The 25,035-nt window shown below is 42.4% G+C and overlaps 1 protein-coding gene across 1 annotated transcript; it reads right to left on the minus strand.

Moving 5' to 3' along the window:
• Nucleotides 20,181-21,353, minus strand: LOC107609550. The gene has a single exon (XM_016311554.1). The coding sequence runs from the start codon at nucleotides 21,351-21,353 to the stop codon at nucleotides 20,181-20,183; it is 1,173 nt and encodes a 390-aa protein (XP_016167040.1).

The raw sequence follows: 25,035 nt of genomic DNA on the forward strand, positions 1-25,035 counted from the left end.
AAGAGTGTGTCAGGTACTATATCCTTGGGTTACGCATGCGAGTGTGCCCGACACTATATCCGTGGGTCAATAGAGAGTGTGCTCGGCATTATATCCGTGGGTCAATAGAGTGTGCTCAGCACTATACCCATGGGAGTGGCAGAAAAGCTACATCCGAAAGGATGTGTCGGGTTGGCATTTATAGACCGACAAGTGATATCACGAGCCGATAGGAAAGGCATTCATCATATGCATCTTCTACCTGTTTGTTTGCTTTGCGTAATTTCTGTGATGCCTAAATGAATCACATGTTATTTGCTAATTGTTCTATTTGCTGTACACGTACTTTACTTGTGCTTTCCTTGTCTGCATTACTTGTGTTTTCTGCTAGGATTGAGGTGGTTCGATAGGCGGTGGTGATGGGATCGCACGGAGGCTAGGTTGGTGAAGGCTGTGGGATACAGCGGTGTGATTAGTACTAGTTAGAAATCCCCTAAGTTTAGATAACCTTGTTTATTGTTTATAGTTTACGTTATTTATTTTGCTAAGCTGGGACATCTGTTTGGTATGAAGCTCTAGGATTGCCTCTGGCGTCCCGGGGTCTTACATCTTACATTACTGGGTACTGTTACCATACTGAGAACCTTGGGTTCTCATTTCATACTTTGTTGTTATTTTTCAGATGTAGGTCGTAACCCACCTCGATGAGTTACGTGATGGTGATAGAGCGGAGGATCCTTATCATATTTTGGAGTCTTTTTGGATATTTCTGCTTAGTTTCTCTCGCTTTTGTATTTATAATTGCCTTAGAGGCTTACTTTGTAGAGAGATAGATTGTATAAGCTGTTTTAACCTTTAAAACTCTGTATGCCTATATATTGACTAGTCGGCCTAAATTCCGCGGGCTGAGACTAGTTCCTTATGACTATTATACTCCCTTATATACTAATATCTTGTTATCTTATATCCTTAACTTGTGCTTTAAGTTTGTAGCTCCGCGTGAACGCATTGCGCCTTTTGATTCTTGATAAACCCCAATTTTGTGGTTTATCTTGTGTTGAATTTAGGTGATTTTATCAACTTTTTCCATATTTATTCGCTAAAATAGCATGGTTTTGTAAATTCTCCTTAAATTGTACTTAAGAGTGAGAACATGATTTTTAGACCCAAAAATTGATAAATTTAATTCACTTTAATTCCATTCGATGCCTTGATATGTTTGTTAAGTGATTTCAGGTTTAGAAGGCAAAGATTGGATTGAAGGAATGAAGAAAAAGCATGCAAAAATGGAGAACTCATGAAGAAATGAAGGAATTGCTAAGCTTTCAATCCTGGCCTCTTCGTACTTAATCGATCATAACTTGACCTACAGAAGTCCAAATGAGGCGGTTCTAGTTGCGTTGAAAAGCTAACATCCGGGGCTTCAAAGGATATAAAATTTGTTATAATTGTTTTGCAGTTAGGCGACGCGCATGAGTCACTCATGCGTGCACATCGCAGAATCAGCATGGGCCATTTTAGGGGAAAATGTGGTCAGCAATTTCTAGCTCATTTTGGGCCCAATCCAACTCATTTCTGATGCTTTTGAATCCAAAGATTGAAGGGGGATGAACCAAGTAGTCATAGTGGAGTATTGATCATGTTTTAGATGTAGGTTTCTAGAAAGAGGGGCTCTTTCCTCTCTCTAGATTTTAGGGTTCTCATCTCCATATCTTCTTAGATCTAGATTTTAATCTTCCTTGAATTTCGTTTTCCTTTACATCTTTTATTGTTCTAGCACTTTAGTTCATTCTACTTCACTTGTTAATTTTCTTTATTTTGTCAATTTTAGTTTATGAACTCTTTTGTTGATTTTCATTTCCTTTTAATGCAATTTATTATTTCCATGCCTTTTTATAATTGCTTTAGTTTCCTATTGTTGATCTCTTGCCTTTGTAGTTATAGCTTCCTTCAATTCTTGCAATTTATGATATTTACTTTTATTGCCCTCTATGTGTTTGATGAAATGTCTCTTTTAGTTATGAGCGAGATTTTTCTCCTCTTGGCTTGAGTTGAGTAATTGGAGACACTTTAGTTATCAAACTCTCTTGTTGATTGATAATTGGAAGTTGCAAGTTGATTTGAACGCCACTAAAGCTAGTCTTTCCTTAGGATTTGACTAGGACTTGTGGACTCAACTTGATTGTATCCACTTGACTTTCCATCATAGTTAGAGGTTAACTAAGTGGGAGCAATGGACAATTCTTGTCACAATTGATGATGATAATGAGGATAGGATTTTTAATTCTCATTCCTTGCCAAGGGCTTTCTTAGTTATTAGCTTATTTTTCTTGTTATTTACATTCCTTGTCTCTTATTACAAAAACCCAAAAACATTCCTTCATAGCCAATAGCAAAACACTTCATTGTAATTCCTAGGGAGACGACCCGAGGTTTAAATACTTCGGTATTTTTTTTTGGGGTTTGTACTTGTGACAAATAAATTTTTGATTGAGGATTGTTTGTTGGTTTAGAACTATACTTACAACGTAACAATTATTTTTGTGAAATTCTATACCGACAAAATATCATTCATCAAAATGGCGCCGTTGCCGGGAAATTGTAATGGTGTTACATTATTGGCTATTGTGAATATGTTCATATTTTGAATATCTTAATTTTTGGTTAATTCTTGGTTTTGCTAGTATTTAGGAGTTTACTTTCTCTTTGCCTTTTTAAGATTTTTGTTTTGATTTCCTCTTTTCCATATGAATTCTCATCCTTGTGGTTTTGGATATGGTTATGACTATGTTGTAGGTAATGAAAACTTTAATGATGGCTCACAATATGGGAGAGATAAATTCTTGAGAAGGGAGCCATATCCATATGAGCAATCACCATGGCAACCTCCTCAACCAAGCTACTATGATTATAACCCCTCCTATGATGCATATCATTCCAATGGATATGATGGTTCTTATCATAATTATGCCACTCAACCACCATCATTCCATGCACCATACTCTCAACATAGTCCTCAAATACCACTATTCCAACCACCATACTCCCAATCTACATCCTATTTCCATCAATCACCTCCACATAATCCTAATTTATATCCTCCATATGCACACACTTATAACCATTATGAACAAGCACCCATGGAACCACCACCAATTCAACATCATTACCCTCACAATCCTTCTTTTTCCTCCAACCAAGCCTCTATGGATGATACACTTGATATCATTTCTCAAGAGTAAGAAGAGTTCCAAATTGTACTCACCGGTTTCACCTCCGCCTTCCAAGAGCTTATATCCCGTATACCTCTATCTTCTACCAACAACCGAAGCACCTTCCAACCTCCAAGCTTTAGTGTATCTCCTCTTCAACCGCATGAAAAATTTGAAAAATCAATCAAGGAGAGGAGTATGAAGGAGATTTTGGATTCTCAACTTGAGAACAAGGAAATAGAGCGTGTTTTGCAACAAGTGGAAGGGAGGAAGATTGTTGAAGAAGAAGAGGTGGAAGAAAATCTAGGGGAGGTTGAACAAGAAGAAAGTTCCATCATTGAAGATAACTCTACACCAAGTAACAATGGTGATCTTGTTGAAGCCTCTTTCATGAGATGTGAGACCGATGTTGAGGAGGAATGTGCACAACCTCCAATGCATATTTTGATTAATGAGAAAGAGTTGGAAAAAGTTAGCAAACAAGAGAAAATTGAAGAAAGTTGTCAAAAGATTGAATCCATTAAGGAGGAACTAAAGGAAGTGGAGCCTACAATGTCAAGACCATTGGATATCTTCCTTACTAAGTCACCATCCAAATTACAAGTTGAATGGGTAACCATATCATCTTTTAATTTCCTTGGCCCATATCAATATGCATTATTAGAAACGGATGGTCAACTTAGAGCTATGTGTGGGTTAGTAAGTAAAAAAGAGTTAGGTGTTAGTTGGCAACAAGAATCAAGGTGCATAGTGGAAGGAAGCTCAAATTTTAGGATTCATGGTTGGAGTGAAGCTCAATTCAAGAGATCTAGGATGATGATTAGGAGTTACAAGTAGAATTCAATAAGTTTGTCAACCAATTGGAAGCATGAAGTTCAAGAAGAAAGAGGGTTGACAAACAAAGTATGGGACCCCAGAATATACATAGATAATCATCAACTTTGGGGCCTTGGTACTCGCTTGAGATCTCTTGGTAGCTTGATGCACTTAGTTTGGGATCCCGAAGGTTATTGGAAATGCAAGCATTGGTGGGGATTCAAGGAAGAGTTCAACCATAAGCTACCCTAGCAAAGACCCCACCAAACGTCTAACTTAAGGAATTAAAATAAAAGTACTAGGTGGGAGACACCCCACCATGGTAAACTCTTTCCATTCTCATGTAAATATAATCAATGAGTGATTTGAGTTGCCATTGTAGGTAGTTTTTCTTATTTTCTATACTCTTACACATTTTACTTTTATTGATAGGTTGTGTTCGTTACCTGATGATCTCGGGTACTCGACGGGTCGGATGATGGTGAAAAGGTGAAAGGGCGAGACCCTGGAGTGACTTGGTGCGGGTTTCTGGACGTGAGCTGAACACTTGGAGACACCGGAGGTAGAGTGGACGAGGGGGTGTGGTCACCTGCAAGGACACTCCGACGAGCAAATCCGTATCCGTACGGGATGATAGCCAAATTAGGTAAGATGATGTGTACCTCTGGGAGAGAGCTGACTTTTCCCTTTATATACTGTGTTGGGCGGGCCCATTAAATGGCCTAGCCTGCTAGCCAAGAAGCTTCTGTGAGCTGTCCTGGTCCACGTGGGAGGAGCAGGTCGCTCCGGACTTTGGGTGGGGGTTTTGGGTGCTGCCCCGAAGATACCGACCTGACTGGTTTGTTGGTTGTGGTGACTTGAGCCGCAGTGGCAAGTCGCGTGTTACTCCGGGTAGGGCGTGGGAGCCGACCCGTCGGGTTTCCTTATCCTGGTGGTTCGGGCATGGGTCGGAGGCGGTGTCCCTGACCCACCGGGTAATCGGGCTGGACCTGTGTGTGTCCGTAACAGTATCCCCAACGTGCCAGCCATGAGGTTTGAAGCTCGTGTCTAGGAGTGTTTGACTTACTACCGAGTCGAGACGTACTCCTCTTCTCGAGAGCCTGCTGATGTCGTTCGTGTTTCCACGCGTGGCCATCTCGTCTCTTCCTTGACGCTGCCTCCTTAGCTTCTGCGCTGGGAATTAAATGCCCATCATTTCGTGATTTGAAATTTGAGTGAAATGACGGATATGTCCCTGCCTTTTGGCACTCCTCCTCAACGGTTACATTCTTTGCCCCCTTTTTTATTTTAACAACCTCCTCATTTTTCCATTCTTCTTTTCTCCCCCTTCTATTTCCTCGAATTGTTGCTGCTTCTCCTCTTTTTTCTACTACTTGTTCATTCTTCATCATCTTGCTTTTGTTGCTGCTTTAACTTTTCGGCCTACTACTTCATCCTTCCTGGTACATTGATTTTTACAGTTTTTTGTTTTGCTCTTTTCTTTTGGTATTTGTGTGCTTTTCTTTATGCATGCCTGAGTTTCTGCTTGTTTTTGCCACTTCTTCTTTTAGAGGGGGTGCCACTGGGTTTTCCTTAGGTTTTGCTTGAGTTCTGGGTTAGTATAGGGGTACCTAGAGGGTGATTTAGGGAGTTGTAGTTTTGTTTTTGCTGTTTTTAGGGTTCCCGACCTCCCGTGCTGACTAAGTGGTGCCCCCACTGTAGGTATGGCTGAACGCCCCGTGCTTCCGAACCTGGCTCAGCGGCCGCTGGCCGATTTTGCCGATCACTAGGCCTGGGTTACTTCCGATGTGAAGGACGCCTCTTCTAAGGTCACCCGTGAGAGCCTTCAGGATCTTTGCCAGGTTGGGCTCTTGTGCGGAGGAGGACCAGGGGAGGCGTTGTACCAGGTTTATGTTCCTACTGACCGGAAACGTGTCTGTCACAAGAATCTGGCCTCTCCTCGAGTTGTTGACTAGTTGTGGGTTTATGAACCTATGTTCACAACCTTGGGAGTTCGCCTTCCTTTTTCTCCTTTTGTCATGGGTTTGCTAAATCGGTGTGATGTTGCTCCAGCGCAACTGCACCCGAACAGCTGGGCTGCTATTCACTGTTTTAAAATAGTCTGCGAATACTTGGAGATCCTGGCCTCCGTGAATATTTTTCTCTACCTTTTCCTCCTTACCAACCTTTCTCGGGAGGAGAAGACAAAGAAGGGGTACATGTCTTTTAGGGCCCAACAGGGTCGGAGGATCTTTGATCTCTTCGAGGATTCCTTTCATGGCTTCAAGCATACTTTTTTCAAAGTCAGACCAGTCGAGGGCCATCAACCCTTCTGGCTTACCGCCGAGGGAGAAAGGCGGATCCCGACTTACTGGAGCTTCAGGGCAGGATCTGACTATCTAACAAAAATATCCTATGATTGGTTGAGCCCAGAAGAGCATAATATTGCCGACATCTTGTTGGCCATTTTTGGCGAGAAAAATCTTAATCCTCATATGCTTATGGGGGATCGGGAGACTAGTCAATCGCATGTTGGTGAGTTTGTTTTTCTTGTTCATTTTTGTTTAGTGTTTTACTTTCCTGTCGTTCACAGCTTTTGCCTTTGGCTTTCAGTTTTTATGGCTGGTGGAAGGACTACCATGGCTGAGTTGATAAACCTCATCCAAGATGGTGATGAGGGCGATGAGGACTCCTCGGTAACCCCTTCGGCGAGTCAAGATCAGGAGGTCACTGGCGAGGCTAGTGGCCAGGCTGCTGGGGCTGATCAGGCGGAGGCAGCTGAGGTCCCCGTTGGGAATGCCCAGGGGAACCCAAGTGTGGAGGAGGAGGTTCCTTTTGAGGAGGACCTGGGGTATGGCGATGACGATCTGAAGGTCATTGGCAACCCGAAGAAGAGGAAGTGGGACTCTGGGAAGGCCCTTTGTGTTATGGAAAAGAATTTTGATGCTGGGGTTTTATTGAGTCCCAATTAATTCCTGGTACTGGAGAGTTCTTCTGGGATGCCAATCTTGCGGGTCAGGTGAGGTGGATTATCGTAGTCTCCTCCGTGCTGCTGCCATCGCCAAGAAGGTCGAACCTGTCTTAGGAAGTATTCAGGTCATGGAAGGGAAGCTTCGGAACTCCTAGAAGGATCTGACTTATTCGAGATCTCGGGAGGAATCCCTGAAGAAAAAGTTGTCTGAGCCGGAGGAGAAGGCTAAGTAAGATGCCAAGGAAATCAATAGGTTGGTGGATCGGGACCTCTCCTTGATGAAAGATTTGAACGATTCCCGTGGTAAAACTGCTGCTGCTAAGAAGAAGATTAAGGATTTGGAGGAGAAGCTGAAGTTGGCGGAGAGCTCGGCAAATGCTGCTTGTCAGGAGGTGACCATTCTGAAGAAGAAAAACAAAGAGATTGCTAAGGGGGTCTGGGAGGCCGTGAAGCTGACCGAGGAGGGGATCAAGCTTCAGGTAGCTGTGCTGGTTCCTGACCTTGACCTTTCTCAGGTGAGCGCTTTCAAGACGGTTGAGGACGGGAAAATCGTTGACATCTGCAAGCCTTGAGATGGGCTCTCCTCTTCAGCTTTTGTATTCGTTGCTTTGTCTTTGTAATTTTTTTCTTTGCTCTTGGTATTGTTAATGGGTGGAAATCAGATTCCACACCAAAACTCATCGGCAAGTGTACCAGGTCGCATCAAGTAGTAATTACTCACATGAGTGAGGTCGATCCCACAGGGATTGATGGATTGAGCAATTTTAGTTAGGTGATGAATTTAGTTAAGCAAACAGTTAATGATTTGAGTGAAACTTCAATAGCAGAAGCTAAATTGCATGAAAATAAAAGGGAGAAGGGAAATTGACAGAAAAATAAAGTGCAGAAGAGATAAATTGCATGAAACTTAAAGTGCAAGAAAGTAAATAAACTGAAACTTAAATTGCAAGAAAAGTAAATTGCGGAAACTTAAAGTGCAAGAAAACTAAATTACTGAATCTAAATTGCTGAGAAACTTAAATTGCTTGATGATTAAAGGGATTTGGGAGCTGGGATTCAGAATTTAACAAGAAAATGTAAATTGAAGCAAAACAGAAAGCTATTAGATGAAAGGATTCAATGCAGTAGCAAAACAGAAAGGAAAATTGCCTGAAGAAACAAACAGCGAGAAAACTTGATTCAATTATAAAATTCTTAAATTTAAATTGAAGATTCAAGAAAAGAAATGAGATTAGAAAGCAGATCTAGATCTCAAGTGCTCTCTTGATCAAGCAGAAAAGTAATTGCAGAAGAAGAAAATGAAAACAGACAACTAAACTCAGATTCTTAGAACAATTGAGAAGAGAGGTGAAAGATGATTCCCAGATTTAGAATCAATGAAGCTCTTCAATCTCAATTAAAATTCCAAGAACAGATAGCAGAAGTTGCAGAAGAAAAGAAAATGAAAATAGCAAATGAAATTAGATCCAATTCCTAAATTCTCAGATTTATGCAGAAGAAGAACAAAGATGAATTTCAGATCCAGAATTGAAACAGAATTTCTTCAATCTCAGTCCAAAATTTAAAACAGAAAGTAGAAGCTGCCGAAGCAAGAACAATCAGAAAGAAAACTCAGATCTCAATCCCAGTTCTCCAAAATCAAAATGAAAGCTAAGGTGAAAAACTAAAATTGAGCTAAAAGGTATTGTAAAAGTGAGCAAAAAGGTTAAACTAAAAATTCAAAAGAAGGTCCTCTACAAATCAAACTAACTCCTATTTATACACTTTCTAATTTTCATCTTCAGACTTGGAGTGGGCTTTTCAAATTGGTGAAGAAATAGATCCGAAATTGGCTTTTGATTTGAAAATGAACCATGGGCCACCTCCCAGTGGAGCACTTAGTGTAGTAAGGTAACGCAGCGCTCAATGGCTTTGTGTGCCTTCCAATTTTTGTCTTCTGCCAAGCCCATATGCATAGCAAAGCAGCGCTCAGTTAACGAATTGAACGTAGTGCCCTTTGCCTTGGAGTGAGGCTCCCACTTCGAGCCTTGGTGGCATCAATTTTGCCAATTCCCTTGTGAAACATAGCGCTCAGTGAACTAAGTTCACATAGCGCCCGTTCTTTCATGCGCTTGTCCCCTTCTTTAAATCTTGGTGAAGCCATTTTGGCCAATTTCTTTGCCAAGCCTTGTAGCGCGCTTCTCTTGGTTCATGGGTTTGAACCTTGGCTGCCCCCTTTGCTATTGTCGCACCTTGATTTTCTTTGTTGAGCCCCACGAAAAAGGTAAAACACTTAACGTAGTGCTCTCTACATTTGAGCGCTACCCTTGTTCTATTTGGCATCCTTGGGCGCTCAGTTAAGAGACTTCACGTAGCGCCATTGCTTTGTGGTTGGTGCTGGTGCTTTAGCGCTCAATTAGAGAGCGATGTGCTCATTTAGTGAGCACTATGCTCCTTGCCTTGGCTGAGTGCCACGCTTCTTTGAATGATCGCCATGCTTGGTTGGGCACGCTTTCCTTGTTTCTTTCTTTTCTTCACCTACAATTAATCAAACCAACCAAACAAAGCATCACCAAATTGACAAGATTCATAAATCATCTAAAAACCAATTAATTCTAGCTTAAACCTTATTATTTTGTGTCAAATAAATGATGGTTGATTGAATTGACATAACCATGCAAATTCACTCTAAATCACTTACTTATAATGCAAGAAAGTGCATAAAACCTAATGAAACAAGTGAAAAATGCTTGAAAAGCTAGCATAAGATGACTTGTCATTACAACACCAAACTTAAACCTTGATTGTCCCCAAGCAAGCACTAATCATAAGAGGAAATGAAATGAAACAGAGAAGCATATATGTCCTTATTTAGCAGATAATTGAACTTGGTTCATGGGGTTTTATGCAGACAAATGTAGCTCACTTATTCTTTGCTGATAGATAAGAAATGTTTCCTTAAAGGTTCACTAAAGTTGCTGCTATAATGCCTTGCCTTTTGATTGATCCCTTGCTAGCTTTTTCTTTTTTTTTTCTTTTGCTTAGAAAGCTTATTTATTAATAAAAGCTTGGTGACAAGTGTTGCAGCAGCCTTTTGGCTTAGTTTTTGCTCAACACCACTTCACCACAGACACATGACTCACATTTTCTTCCTAGGAACATTGATGCCCAGCATCTCTTTGGATTACTAAATACTTTGTAACTAGGTTGCTCTTGATAATGGACTTTCAATTGGCAATCCCAGATTAGTTAATCCTAGTGGCCAAGTTTTAAAATACTCCTCAGAACCTAATTGTCCAAGCATATCCTAGTACAAAAGCACCACAGGCATATGTCCTAGGGTCAAAGCTATTGGTGTCTAGCCTTATTGTTTGTTTCTTTGCCAATTCTTGGCTTTTCTTTTTCTTTTTCTTCTTATTTTGCTTCATTATCAAGGGATATTCATTGATGAAAGGCTTTATGACAACAACTTAGTTCACACTACAAAGAACATCTTATTATGCAGCTTTTTATTATTGAACTAATCATTAAATCAAACAAATACCACCACTGAATTTCATTCTAATTTCATTCTATTTGTAGGCTTTTGAACTTACTTTGGTGTGTGAACACCAAACTTAGTTCCTTGCCAATGTCTCTTATGCAACAAGTCAACCATTTATGTGAAACCTTGTGCCTTTGCTGAAGGTCACAAAACTAAAAACTAGAAAACAGACAATGGCTAAGTAGTTTCTCTGATTGTTTGGAGCTAGCAACTATTTATGCAGAAGGTAAAAATGTGTTTTTAAATGAGATTTTTGGTGGAACACCAAACCTAGAATCCTTCATTCACCCTTAAATTGTTTTGGTGTGCAACACCAAACTTAGCTCCTTGCAATACAGATAAAGCCACTTGACCTTTTTATTGAAATAGTTAGGAACAGAAAACTACCTCTAGTTGGGTTGCCTCCCAAGAAGCGCTATTTTACTGTCACTAGCTTGACATCCTTCATTCTTTGTTCATGGGGGCTGAAAATCATAATGCCTAAGCTTTTTTCCTCTTACTGTGAACTTCCTTCCGGTCTCCTCTTTGATGATCTCTAAGTGTTCAGGTGAAAGGATCCGGTTCACAGTATAATACTCAGATACTTGTGGAGACACCTTCATTGGTTGGGTGTTTAACATTACTTTATCCCCTGGTGAGAAGCTTTCAGTGGGGATTTTCTTGTTTCTCCACCCTTTTGGCCTCTTCTTCTTTTCTTTCTCAGAAGATAATTCATGCCTTGGTGTTTCTTTATCTGGGGTGTTGAGGTTCTCATCTGGGGGTTTTGGATCTAGTTCCTCCTTAATTTCTTTGGTCTGTTGCACCATCTCTACTTCTTTCAAGCATGGATTTAGAAGTCTTGGAGTTAACTCATTGAATGCTTCCTTCAAGCTTTGATCTCTGGTCTTATCCTTCATACAATCTTCTTCTTGAGTGGGCTCATGCAGGGTTTTTAAAACATGGAATGCTAGGTGCTCATCATGCACTCTCAGCAACAATTTCCCTTTTTCAACATCTATCAATGCTCTGCTCGTAGCCAGGAAAGGCCTTCCAAGGATGATGGGAGTGTTAGGGTCTTCCTCCATATCCAAGATGACAAAATCAGCTAGGAGAAGGAATTTTCCCATTTTTACCAGCACATTCTCTACAACTCCAAGTGCTTGCTGAATGGACTTATCAGCCATTTGAAGAAGTATTCGTGTGGATTTTAGCTCGAAAATTTGGAGTTTTCTCATTAGAGACAAAGGCATCAAGTTTATGCTTTCACTAAGATCACAGAATGACTTCTCAATTGTTATGTTTCCTATGGTGCAAGGTATATAAAAACTCCCAAGATCATCTTTCTTCTCTAGCAACTCTCTTTGGAGAATAGCACTACATTCCATTGTCATCTCAACAATTTGTCCTTCTTTTAGGGACTTTTTCTTTGTCAGCACTTCCTTCATAAATTTGGCATACAATGGCATCTGTTCAAGTGCTTCTAAGAAAAGAATATTGATGCTGAGTGTCTTGAATATGTCCAGGAACTTTGAGTATTACTTATCCTCGTTTTCTTTTTTGAACATCTGAGGGTATGGAAGTTTGGGGTCATATGACTTTACCCCTTCCTTCTTTTCTTGTAGCTGTGGCTCAAGGTTGTTCTTGTCTCCCTTTGAGATTTGTGCCTTCTTAGTTTTCTGATCCTCTTCACTTCTCCCCTCTATCTCTCCTTGTGGAACTTCTTTGTTGTATTTTTCCTGATTGATGGCTTCCATCTTCATAGTCTTCTCACTTCCCACTGTGATTGCCTTGCACTCCTCCCACTTTGTAGCCTTTCCTTTGTTCCTTGGGTGTTCTTCAGTGGCATTGGGGAAGGTATTTGCTCTCTTCTCACCCATTTCTGAAATTTGCTTAGCCATTTGCTTCATATGCCTCTCAAGATTTCTGATTGAAGCTTCTTGGTTTTTGCTTGTTATGACTTGATCTTTTCTTGTTGCTTCTTGATCTTGTCTGGCCATCTCTTGAGTTTTGATATGTTTCTCCATTAATATCTCTAGACTAGAGATTCTTTGAGAGTCTAGATTTGGTTGTGGTTGTGTGAGATGAGATGGTTGTTGCTGAAGGTTGTTTGAATTTTCTATGGGGATATTTTGTGGGTAGAATATGGATGTGGAAAAGTTATTTTGGTTGTTTTGTGAGTTGTTATGAGGTTGATGGTATGTGTTTTGTGGGTTTTTGAATTGGTTAGTATTATTGGATAAATGGCTTTGGTTGTTTGTGTTGCTGAGGTTGCTATAGTTGAGGTCCCAAATCCTTGATTCTGGTGCTCACCCCACCTCAAGTTAGAATGATTCCTCAAGATGGGTTGTGTGTGTCAACATGGAAGTTGTGTTGGAACGAGCTTGAGGTGTTATTCATATGATGCACCTGCTCAGAGCTTTGTTTCTCATAATTGAATGTCCCAAAACTTTCTTCAGATTGCTTCTACCCATTTGAGGTTTGAGATTGGCCTTGTGTATTTACTGCAGAAATTTGCAGTCCATCAATTTTCTTGGCTATCATTTCCATTTGTTACTGATATTGTTGATGCATCTGTTTGTTTTGTGCCAAGAGAGTGTCAACACCTTCAAGCTCCAAGATACCTTTCTTGGGAGGTGGTTGGTGTTGCCTTTGATGAGCAAAGAAGTATTGATTGTTTGCTACCATGTCTATGAGGTTTTGGGCTTCGTCTGCTGTCTTCATTAATTACAAAGAACCTCTTGCTGAATGGTCTAGTGCTTCCTGAGCTTTCAGAGTCAATCCTTTATAGAAATTCTGAAGTATGTCCCATTCATTGAACATTTCAGGGGGACATTTTCTGATCAAGGCCTTGTATCTCTCCCATGCCTCATAGAGGGACTCTCTATCCATCTGTTTGAACGTTTTCACTTCTGTCTTCAATCTAATGATCCTCTGAGGTGGGTAGAATTTGGCTAGGAATTTGCTCACTAAGTCTTCCCAATTATTGATGCTTTCTTTGGAAAATGTCTCTAGCCATTGAGAGGCCTTATCCTTTAAAGAGAATGGAAATAGCAGCAGCTTGTAGATGTCTGGATGCACACCACTTATTTTGACAGTTTCATAAATCCTGAGGAAGATGGATAAGTGTTGGTTTGGATCTTCAAGTGGACCTCATCCATAAGAGCAATTATTCTGCACCAGAGTAATAAGTTGAGGCTTCAACTCAAAGTTATTTGCATGAACGTTGGGAGTGAGTATGCTACTCCCACAGTTTCTTGCATTAGGGATAGTGTAAGAGGCCAACACCCTCCTTGCAGGTTGAGCATTGTTGGTTACTTCTGTCTCATCCTCCATGACTTGCACAATCACAAACAAACCAAATAAAAACTGGATATTCTAATGCTAGAATGTGGTTAGAGGGTTAGATGACACAATGTGTCAAACAGTTAATATGCTTAAAAGAAAACAAAAGAAAAATGCTTAATCTAGATTATCACCTTACATACTCATTGTCAATCTAAATCAATCCCCGGCAACGGCGCCAAAAACTTGATGGGTGGAAATCAGATTCCACACCAAAACTCTCCGGCAAGTGTACCGGGTTGCATCAAGTAGTAATTACTCACATGATTGAGGTCGATCCCACAGGAATTGATGGCTTGAGCAATTTTAGTTAGGTGATGAATTTAGTTAAGCAAACAGTTAATGATTTGAGTGAAACTTGAATAGCAGAAGCTAAATTGCATGAAAATAAAAGGGAGAGGGCAAATTGACAGAAAAATAAAGTGCAGAAGAGATAAATTGCATAAAACTTAAAGTGCAAGAAAGTAAATGAACTGAAACTTAAATTACAAAAAAAGTAAATTGCAGAAAATTAAAGTGCAAGAAAACTAAATTACTGAATCTAAATTGCTGAGAAACTTAAATTGCTTGAAGATTAAAGGGATTTGGGAGCTGGGATTCAGAATTTAACAAGAAAATGTAAATTAAAGCAAAATAGAAAGCTATTAGATGAAAGGATTCAATGCAGTAGCAAAACAGAAAGGAAAATTGCTTGAAGAAACAAACAGCGAGAAAACTTGATTCAATTATGAAATTCTTAAAGTTAAATTGAAGATTCATGAAGAGAAATGAGATTAGAAAGAAGATCTAGATCTCAAGTGCTCTCTTGATCAAGCAGAAAAGTAATTGCAGAAGAAGAAAATGAAAACAGACAACTAAACTCAGATCCAGTTCTTAGAACAATTGAGAAGAGAGGTGAAAGATGATTCCCAGATTTAGAATCAATGAAGCTCTTCAATCTTAATTAAAATTCCAAGAACAGATAGAAGAAGTTACAGAAGAAATGAAAATGAAAACAACAAATGAAATTAGATCCAATTCCTAAATTCTCAGAATTATGCAGAAGAAGAACAAAGTTGAATTTCAGATCCAGAATTGAAACAGAATTTCTTCAATCTCAATACAAAATTTAAAATAGAAAGTAGAAGCTGCCGAAGCAAGATCAATCAGAAAGAAAACTCAGATCTCAATCCCAATTCCCCAAAATCAAAATGAAAGCTTAGGTGAAAAACTAAAATTGAGCTAAAAGGTAAAATGTAAAAGTGAGCAAAAAGGTTAAACTAAAAATTCAAAAGAAGGTCCTCTACAAATCAAACTAACTCCTATTTATACACTTTCTAATTTTCATCTTCAGACTTGGAGTGGGCTTTTCAAATTGATGAAGAAGTGGATCCGAAATTGGCTTTTGATTTGAAAATGAACCATGGGCCACCTCCCAGTGGAGAGCGCAGTGTAGTAAGGTAATGCAGCGCTCAATGGCTTTGTGTGCCTTCAAATTTTTGTCTCGTGCCAAGCCCATATGCATAGCAAAGTAGCGCTCAGTTAACGAATTGAACGTAGCGCCCTTTGCCTTGGAGTGAGGCTCCCACTTCGAGCCTTGGTGGCTTCAATTTTGCCAATTCCCTTGTGAAGCATAGTGCTCAGTGAACTAAGTTCACGTAGCGCCCTTTCTTTATGCGCTTGTCCCCTTCTTCGAATCTTGGTGAAGCCATTTTGGCCAATTTCCTTGCCAAGCCTTGTAGCGCGCTTCTCTTGGTTCATGGGTTCAAACCTTGGCTGCCCCCTTTGCTATTGTCGCGCCTTGATTTTCTTTGTTGAGCCCCACGAAAAAGGTAAAACACTTAACATAGTGCTCTCTCCATTTGAGCACTACCCTTGTTCTATTTGGCATCCTTGGGCGCTCAGTTAAGAGACTTCACGTAGCGCCATTGCTTCTTGGTTGGTGTTGGTGCTTTAGCGCTCAATTAGAGAACGTTGTGCTCAATTAGTGAGCACTATGCTCCTTGCCTTGGCTGAGTGCCACGCTTCTTTGAATGATTGCCACGCTTGGTTGGGCACGTTTTCCATGTTTCTTTCTTTTCTTCACCTACAATTAATCAAACCAACCAAACAAAGCATCACCAAATTCACAAGATTCATAAATGATCCAAAAACCAATTAATTCTAGCTTAAACCTTATGATTTTGTGTCAAATAAATGATGGTTGATTGAATTGACATAACCATGCAAATTCACTCCAAATCACTTACTTGTAATGCAAGAAAGTGCATAAAACCTAATGAAACAAGTGAAAAATGCTTGAAAATCTAGAATAAGATGACTTGTCATCACCTATTTAAGGCGGCTTTGGTTGTAATGAATATTTTGGCACTTTATTTTGATTAAGCCGTTTATGATTTATTGTTTGCTTGCTCGGGCCGTCGTGGCTTTTACTTTCTTTGTTGTTTTTGTTTATTTGGGCCGTCGTGGCCTTTTGATGTTTTGGTTTACCTTTTTATGGTATTTACCGTTTTTGGCACTTGCTGCTTTTTAAATTGATTTTTGGGTCCCTTTGGTTCCCGGGGTGATCAATCCCGGGTTTCTGTCAGGTCGACCAATCGTCGTTTGTCGTTTTGTCACATTGGCGTATATCTTGCAAAAGACAAAGTTATTATATACGCATATATAGAACTCAAGACAAAGAAGTGATGTAATACATAATTAAGTGAAAGATATGGGAGTGAAAAAGAATGCAAAGAAAATTAAAGTGGAGGGAGCGAGGTCGTCAGATCGTGTGGTTGTTTTTTCTTATGAGTAGAACCTCTTTAGGTTTGCCATGTTCCATGTTCTCGGCACCTCGCTTCCATCCAACCTCTCCAACTTGTAGGCTCCTTTTTTGAGGACTTCTCTTACCCTGTAAGGGCCTTCCCAGCTTGCAGCCAATTTGCCTTCTCCTGGGGTTGGTAGCCCTATGTCGTTGCGTCGTAAGACCAAGTCGCCTTCTCCAAGACTCGTTTTCAGCACTTTGCCATTGTACTTTAGGGCTATTCTTTGCTTAATTGCTGTCTCTGTTAGATGTGCCATTTGTCTTGTTTCATCAATCAGATCCTTTTCGACTGCCTCGCTTCCCCCTTCGAGGAGAAACCTTGGGCTCGGTTCCCCGACTTCGACTAGGATGACTGCGTCGACCCTATATGTGAGTCGGAAGGGGGTTTTGCCGGTAGATGATTGGGAGGAGGTTCTGTAGGACCATAAGACTGAGGCTAGCTCGTCTGCCCATGAGCGCTTCTTCTCTTCAAGTCGTTTCTTTAGCCCTTTTAAGATGACTTTGTTGGCTGCCTCTACCTGGCCGTTGGTTTGGGGGTGCTCGACTGAGGAGAAGTTTTGCTTGATTCCCAGTCCTGCTAGGAATTCTTTGAACTTCTTGTCAGTAAACTGTGTCCCATTATCCGATATGACGGTTTCTGGGATTCCGAACCTGGTGACCACTTGCCTCCACATGAATTTTTGGCAATTCGCTGAAGATATGCTAGCTAGTGGTTTCGCTTCCACCTATTTGGTGTAGTAGTCTATGGCTACTATCAAGTATTTCACTTGTCCAGGCCCAGGCGGGAACGGTCCTAAGAGGTCAATTCCCCATTGGGCGAAAGGTCGGGGGGCCATCATCAAGCTGAGTTCTTCAGGTGGAGCTTTGTGGAAGTTGGCATTTTCCAGGCATTTTTTGCATTTTTTAACGAACTCCTGGGCGTCCGACATCATTGTGGGCCAGTAATATCCTGATCGGATGATCTTTCTTGCCAAGGATCTTCCTCCGATATGGTGACCACAATACCCCTCATGGACTTTGCTTAGGACGTAGTCCGTTTGGTCGAGGCGTAGGTATTTGAGTAAGGGTTGGTGGAGCCCTCGTTTGTACAGCTGTCTTTGTATAATCGCATACTTGGAGGCTTCCCTTTTGGTGGTTTGCACTTCTTTCTCATTCTCGGGAGTTTCGCCATGCTCCAAGTATCGGAGGATAGGGTCTATCCAAGAGGGGGGTTCGGCATTTGGGTTGCGCACAAGATGATTGCGGGTTCAGTTGCTAGCCCTTAGATTAAGGATTTGTTTCCCGTCCCGGGCTTCGTGCTTGCTAGCTTGGAGAGGAGGTCAGCTCAGACGTTTCTCTCTCTAGGGACATGCTAAATTATGACTTCCTCAAAGCTTTTGCATAGCTCCTTTACCTTTTCCAGGTATTTTTGTAGTAGTGCATCTCTGGCCTGGTAGCTGCCGTTTATCTGAGAGGTGACGATCTGGGAGTCGCTACTAACTTCTACTCTTAATTCTCCGACCTCATTGGCTAATATTAAACCTCCTATCAGGGCTTCGTACTCTGCCTGGTTGTTAGAGACTGGGAAATCAAACTTGATCGATTCTTCATAAGCTACTCCTACCGAGTTCTCGAGAATGATCCCAGCTCCTCCAAACGTTTGGTTGGATGCTCTGTCTAGATGGAGTTTCCACCGTGTGTTCGGCATGTCGGGAGCCTCTCCTATGACTTCTACTAGGAAATCTGCCATCGCTTGGGCTTTAATTGCCTACCTGGGTTTGTATTGCAAGTTGTATTGGGATAGCTCTATTGCCCACGACATCATTCTTCTTGTGAGGTCGGGTTTCTGGAGGACATGCCGAATGGCCTGGTCGGTTCTGAGGATGATCACGTGCCCTTGGAAGTACTGTTTTAGTCTTCTGGATGAGGTTAGTAGGGCGTAAGCCAACTTTTCCAACTTGGTGTATTTCAACTCCACCCCTTGGAGTATTTTGCTGATGAAGTATATTGGGTGTTGAGTCTTGTCTTCTTCTCAGACAAGGACTGCCACCATGGCTTGTGTGGTCACTGCTAGGTATAAGTACAGGGGTTCCCCTTCTCTAGGTTAGTTGAGTACGGGGGTTCTGAGAATATTTTTTTGAAGTGGCTGAATGCTTCTTTGCATGCCGGAATCCACTCGAAGGCAATTCCCTTCTTCATTAGGTTGAAGAATGGGATGGCCCTTTTCGCCGAGGCACCGAGGAACCGGGATAGAGCTGTGAGCTTCCCAGTGAGTCACTACACGTCTTTGACGCATCCAGGGCTTGTCATTTTGAGGACGACTTCGCACTTGTCTGGGTTGGCCTCTACCCCTCTTTGTGTTATCATGAATCCTAAGAATTTCCCCGCTTCCATGGTGGATGCGCATTTGAGTGGGTTGAGCCTCATTTTGAATTTCCTCAGTTCCTTGAAGACATCTTGGAGGTCGTCTATTAGCCTGTTCGGCTCTGCTGTTTTTACCAAGATGTCGTCGACGTACACTTCTACGGTCTTGCCGATGAGGTTATGGAAGACCTTGCTCATTAGCCTTCGATAGGTGGCTCCTGCGTTCTTCAGCCCAAATGGCATTACTTTGTAACAATAGGTGCCTCCTGGTGTTATGAATGCCGTTTTGTCCTCGTCAGGTCGGTGCATTGGGATCTGGTTGTAGCTGGAGTATGTGTCCATAAAGCTGAGAAAATGATACTCTGCTGCCGAGTCTACTAAGGTATCGATGTTGGGGAGGGAGAAAGAGTCTTTTGGGCATGCTTTGTTCAGGTCAAAATAGTCAACGCACATTCTCTACCTCTCGCTGGCCTTTTTGACTAGGACGACGTTGGACAGCCATGTCGAATACTCAAGTTCTTTGATGAATCCTGCTTCCAATAACCCGGCTGTTTGTTTGGCGACTTCGTCAGCCCTTTCTTGAGACATCTTTCTTCACCGCTGGGCTACTGGTTTGGCGTTAGGTTTTACAGCTAGTCGGTGGGACATGACCTCGGGATCCAATCCAGGCATGTCTGATGGTGTCCACGCGAAGAGGTCACCGTTCGCCCTTACGACCTCCATGAGGGGGCCCTTGAGTTCGTGGGGCAGGTTCCTGTTTTCAAAGGTAAACTGGTCTGCCGACTTTCCTATCTGAAACTTTTCCATGTCCCCCTCTGGTTGTGGTCTCGGCTTGTCCTCCATCATGACGTCCAGGTTTGCCAAGAACATGCCAGCTGCCTTCTTAGATTCTTTCCTTAAGGAGAGACTGGCGTTGTCGCAGGCGACCGCCGCTTCTAGGTCTCCCCTTATGGAGCCAACTGTTCCCTTGTCCGTTATGAACTTCATTCTCAAGAATTTAGTGCATATTACAGCTGAGAGTTCGTTGATGGTCTTTCTCCCCAGGATGATGTTGTAGGCTGTGGAGTCTCCGAGGACTACGAAGTCTGCCATAACCGACTTCCTGGCGTCACCAGTTCCTAGGTAAACTGGGAGGGAGATCGTCCCGTCGGGTTTATGTAGTTATCGCCTAGTCCCATGACTCCGTGCTGGTGGTTCTTGAGGTCAGACTCTTTGAGCCCCATGGCGTCGAATACGTTTCTGAATAGGATGTTAGAGTCGGCCCCGGTATTGATGAGGATTCGTCTGACTAACCCTGTCCCGACCATCGCTGTGACCACCTTGGGGGGGGTTCTCGGGGAGGTCGTGAAACCATTTATCTTCTGGGCCAAAGGATATCGTGGGAGGTCCTCTGCTGACAATGGGACCTTCTGTCGAGATGGATAGGATCCGGGTATCCTTTTTTGTTGCCGACTTTGATTTAAGAGGGCTGTCGTGCCCGACCACGATGTTGACCACAAAGGTTGAGGGGTTGTTGGCGTCCCCTATGGGTTCTTGCCTTGGCTTCACAGTCTGGCTACGATCTTCCTCGGAGCATTCACATTCCCGTCTCCTCGGCTCTCTGATGAGCTGGGAGAATTCGCTCAGCTTTCCATCTCTGATGGCCTGCTCTAAGGCATCTTTGAGATCGAAGCAGTCTTGGGTTTTGTGACCGAATCCCTTGTGATAATCGTAGTAAAGGCTTTTGTTGCCTCCCGTTCTTTCTTTCAATGGTCTAGGTCTGGATAGGATTTCCTTGTCTGCAATTTGTTGGTAAACCTCCACTATGGGCGTCGTGAGTGGTGTGTAGTTTGTGAACCTTCCTACCCATGGGGGTTGCTTGGATTGCTTGGCTATGGTGTCGTCCCTGGGAGCTTCCTTGTATCTGTCGACCTGGGGGGCCTGCCGAGCTGAGGGGTTTGAGAGCTGCCGTTTGTTGGCTGCTACAACCTGACTCACCTCCTCATCATTGATGTATTCCTTGGCCACGCTTTGAATCTCCTGCATGGACCAGAGAGGCTTAGTAGTGAGGTACTTCCTAAAGTCCTCGTTTAGCAGGCCGTTCGTTAGGCAGAGACTAGCGACTGAGTCCGTAAGGCCGTCGATATCCAAAAATTTGTCGTTGAATCTGTCCAGGAACTTTCTGGTTGGCTCCTCGGGTTTTTGGATAACCCCTAGTAAGTTAATTGGGTGCTTTGCTTTGGCTATGCATGTCATGAACCGAGCCAAGAAGCTCTGGGAGATGTCCGAAAAGGCCGTGATGGATCCTTGTAGGAGCGCGTTGAACCATCGGATCGCTGGGCCGACCAGCGTCACGGGGAATGGTCGGCATCTGACCGTGTCGCCTACTCCTTCCAATTTCATTCTTGCTTCAAAAGCTGTGAGGTGCTCCTGGGGATTACTCATGTCTGTTGGCTTGTCGAAGTTCTTCGGAAGCCAGACCTTGAGGATCGAGGGGTGGAAAGGAGTGGCTCCAATGATGATGGGTTCTTGTTGTTTCTTGGATTTCCCACTTTGGGACTCCCCGTGGCTCTCGAACCTGCCTTGGGTAGGTTGAGAGGTCACCTGTTTATGCACCTCATCGCGCTTTGTTGGGCTCCTTTCTCTATTCTCGTATCTTCGGGAGGGGAGCGGGTGCGGGTGCGGGATCGGCTGGCGTCATCGTGGGATCGGCTGACATCGCCTTGAGATCGACTCGTCGCTGCCAGCTCCCTTTCAAGGTTTTTGTACTCTGTGTCTGAGCTCTTGCGTGATCTTGGCGCTGTCAGCTCCCATTCCTCCGAAAAGACCTCTTTCAGCAGTCTTGGTGTAGATTGGTTGGTTTGGTTGAACGGAGGATCGTAGCTGTTGGCCATTTCGAGCTGTCGAACTCGCCCTGCTTAGGCAGGCCTGCCTCCTTCGCGGAGTTCTTCCGACGTGAGAAGTCACTCCATGTCTGTTCCAGGGTCCCCACAGACAGCGCCAATGCTCGTTACCTATTGATCTCGGGTACTTAACGGGTCAGATGATGGTGAAAAGGTGAAAGGGCGAGAACTTGGAGTGACTTGGTGCGGGTTTCCGGACGTGAGCTGAAGATTGGCAACACCGGAAGTAGAGCGGACGAGGGGTGTAGCCACCTGCAAGGACACTCCGACGATCAAGTCAGTGTCCGTACGGGATGATAGCCAAATTAGGTAAGATGATGTGTACCTCTGGGAGAGAGCTGACTTTTCCCCTTATATACTGTGTTGGGCGGGCCTAATAATGGCCTAGCCTGCTAGCCAAGAAGCTTCTGTGAGCTGTCCTGGTCTACGTGGGAGGAGCAGGTCGCTCCGGACTTCGTGTCGGGGTTTTGGGTGTTGTCCCGAAGATACCGACCCAACCGGTTCGTTGGGCGTGGGGACTTGAGCCACAGTGGCAAGTTGCCCATTACTCCGGGTTGGGCGTAGGGGCCGACCCGTCGAGTTTCCTTATCCTGGTGGTTTGTGCATAGGTTGGAGGTGGTGTCCCCGACCCGCCAGGTAATTAGGCTGGACCTGTGTGGGTCTGTAACAGGTTGTTTGTTAAATTCATGTTTTGATTAGAATAGTTGTTGTTAGATTGTATTTCGCTTGAAGTGTAAGTTTTGTTTGTTTTGTATTTGAAAATTTTTCAAAAACCAAAATATTTGTTTTTAAATTTGAATTTTGGGTGATTTGAATGTTTATAGGTTAGGAGAGTGTTAAATTTTGTTTTAGGCTTCTTTAAAAAAAAAGGGTCAACCCACACTTAAGTGTGGGCGACGCTTATGCGTCGTTTGCCATATGGGGGCTCCTGATACAAAAAATAGAGAGTTGTGCCTACTTTGTGCTAACTTTGTGCCAGCGGCACAACTGCAATCCACGCATAAGCATGGGCGACGCTTATGCGTCGATTGTCCCTGCTACAATCCACGCGTAAGCATAGGCGACGCTTTTGCGTCGCTTGTCCCTCCGGCAATCCATGCTTAAGCGTGGGTGACGCTTATGCGTCGCCTTGTGCCCTGTTTTTCTCCTTTCTCCTTTATTCTTCTTTCTTCTTTTGATAAACCACTATTTTATGGATTATCTTGTGCTCAATCGAGTGGTTTTTATCAAGTCTTTGCACACTTATTCATACAATTTGCATGATTTTACAATTCCTTCCCAATTTTGTTCTATGGTTGAGAACTTGCTTCCTAAGCCTTTAAATTGGGTATTTTAATTCCCCTTGATACCATTCGAGGCTGTGATCTGTGTGTTAAGTGTTTTCAGGCTATATAGGGCAGGAATGGCTTAGAGGATGGAGAGGAAGCTTGCAAAAATGGAAGGAGCACAAGAAATAAAGGAGATAACCAGCGAGGAGCGACGCACACGCATGGCTCATGTGTGCGCATGATTTGGAGATTCGCACAGCGACGCGTGTGTGTACCTGACGCGTACGTGTGACATGCGCCACGTGCAGAAAATGCAGAAGATGCTGGGGGCGATTTTGGGCTGAGTTTGGAACAAGTTTACGGCCCAGAAACGCAGACTAGAGCCAGGGGACAAGCAGAGACTCAACATACATTCTCATTCACATAATTTTTAGTTATGGTTTTTGAATCTTAGAGAGAGACACTAGTTCCTCTAGGTTTTCTTCACACTCATAGTTTTAGAGTTTATTGCTTTTGATTTGGATATTGAGAAGAGTTACTACCTCCGTTGAAGTTTCCATTATTCTAGTTTGTTTCCTTATTCCTTTACTCTTTCAATCACCTATTAACCCTGTTCAGATATGGAGGTTTATGATTTTGGGATTTATTAATGCAAAGAACTACTTTTACCTTTAATTAATTTTCAGTTATTATTTTATTTAATTTATCATGTCTTCTTTCTATTCCATTTATATGCCTGTGAAAGTGGTATTCATGTCAATCGAGTAGACTCCTAACTTGACTTGGGAGTTGATTAAAAGGAGACCCTTGAGTTGGAATACTCAAGTGTAATTGGTAATTGGAAGTTGTTGGCTGGCTTTCTAGTCACTAACGCTAATCCTTCCATAGGAGAGGATTAGGACTTGTAAATTAGAGCCGGTTAAGTTACTTGACTTTCCTTTATTCGGTAAGGGATAACTAAGTAGAAGCAACAACCTCTTACCATTACCCTTGGGGAAATTCAACAAGGATAGAACTTCCAATTAATCTTCTCCCGGTCAAGGCTTTTATTTTAATTATATAAATTCTGTTGCTAATTTTCATTGCTTTAATTTACAATCATTTATTTTTCTGTTCTCCAACTCTAAAAATTCTCAGAAAATTCCCGACTAATAAAATAGCATTCTTTTGTCAACTCGTTGGGAGACGACCTGGGATTTCTACTCCCAGTATTTTATTTCCAATTTGTAACAATTCTTTTTAAATTGATAAGCAGAATTTTCGTCAAGAACTGTACTAGCAACGCTATTTTCACTATAAATTCTTTATCGGCAATCTTTCGCCACGTCAATTTTTGGCGCCGTTGCCGGGGAGTTGCAATAGTATGCTAAATTATTGGTTGGTGTAAATATTTTTTTATTTTACATATTTGCATATTTTATTTTATTTTATTACCATGAGCTGTATGTTTCTTTCATTGAATGACGCGTTCACTGCCTGATCCGAGCTTAGCCGCGTTTGATCTTAAAATTGAAAGAACTATTTCACGTATTAGGCGAGCTCGGCGTCGGTTAGCCTCTAAGGGTGGTGAAGTGGTTACTACCAATACACCAGTCTTATCTGAGGGCAAGTCTGAAGCGCCATTTGAGGAAGAAACAAGCTCCTCTTCTACTAATTCTGTTGATTTACATGCAGGTAATATAGCGGAGCCGAGAAGGATTACTCTCCAGGAGGCAGGAGCTCCAGACTTTACACTGCAACCATATGAAGCGTGTCACCCAAATCTGTCTGCATATTTTGAACTGAAGACTGAGCTAATCAACTTACTGCCCAAGATTCATGGCTTATCTGCTCAAGAGCCTATCAAGCACCTCAGGGATTTTCAGATAGCCTGCTCAACTACTTGGCGTCATGGTGCAGATGAGACTACTATTTGGCTATATGCCTTCCCATTTTCTGTTGAGGGAAAGGTAAGGG

The sequence above is a fragment of the Arachis ipaensis genome, chromosome B01 (genome assembly GCF_000816755.2).
Source record: "Arachis ipaensis cultivar K30076 chromosome B01, Araip1.1, whole genome shotgun sequence".
NCBI lineage: Eukaryota > Viridiplantae > Streptophyta > Magnoliopsida > Fabales > Fabaceae > Arachis > Arachis ipaensis.

Bases quoted from the DNA above. Each gene is read 5' to 3' on its own strand.
- LOC107609550 (XM_016311554.1), bottom strand. From the start codon at position 21,353: ATGAGTAATCCCCAGGAGCACCTCACAGCTTTTGAAGCAAGAATGAAA.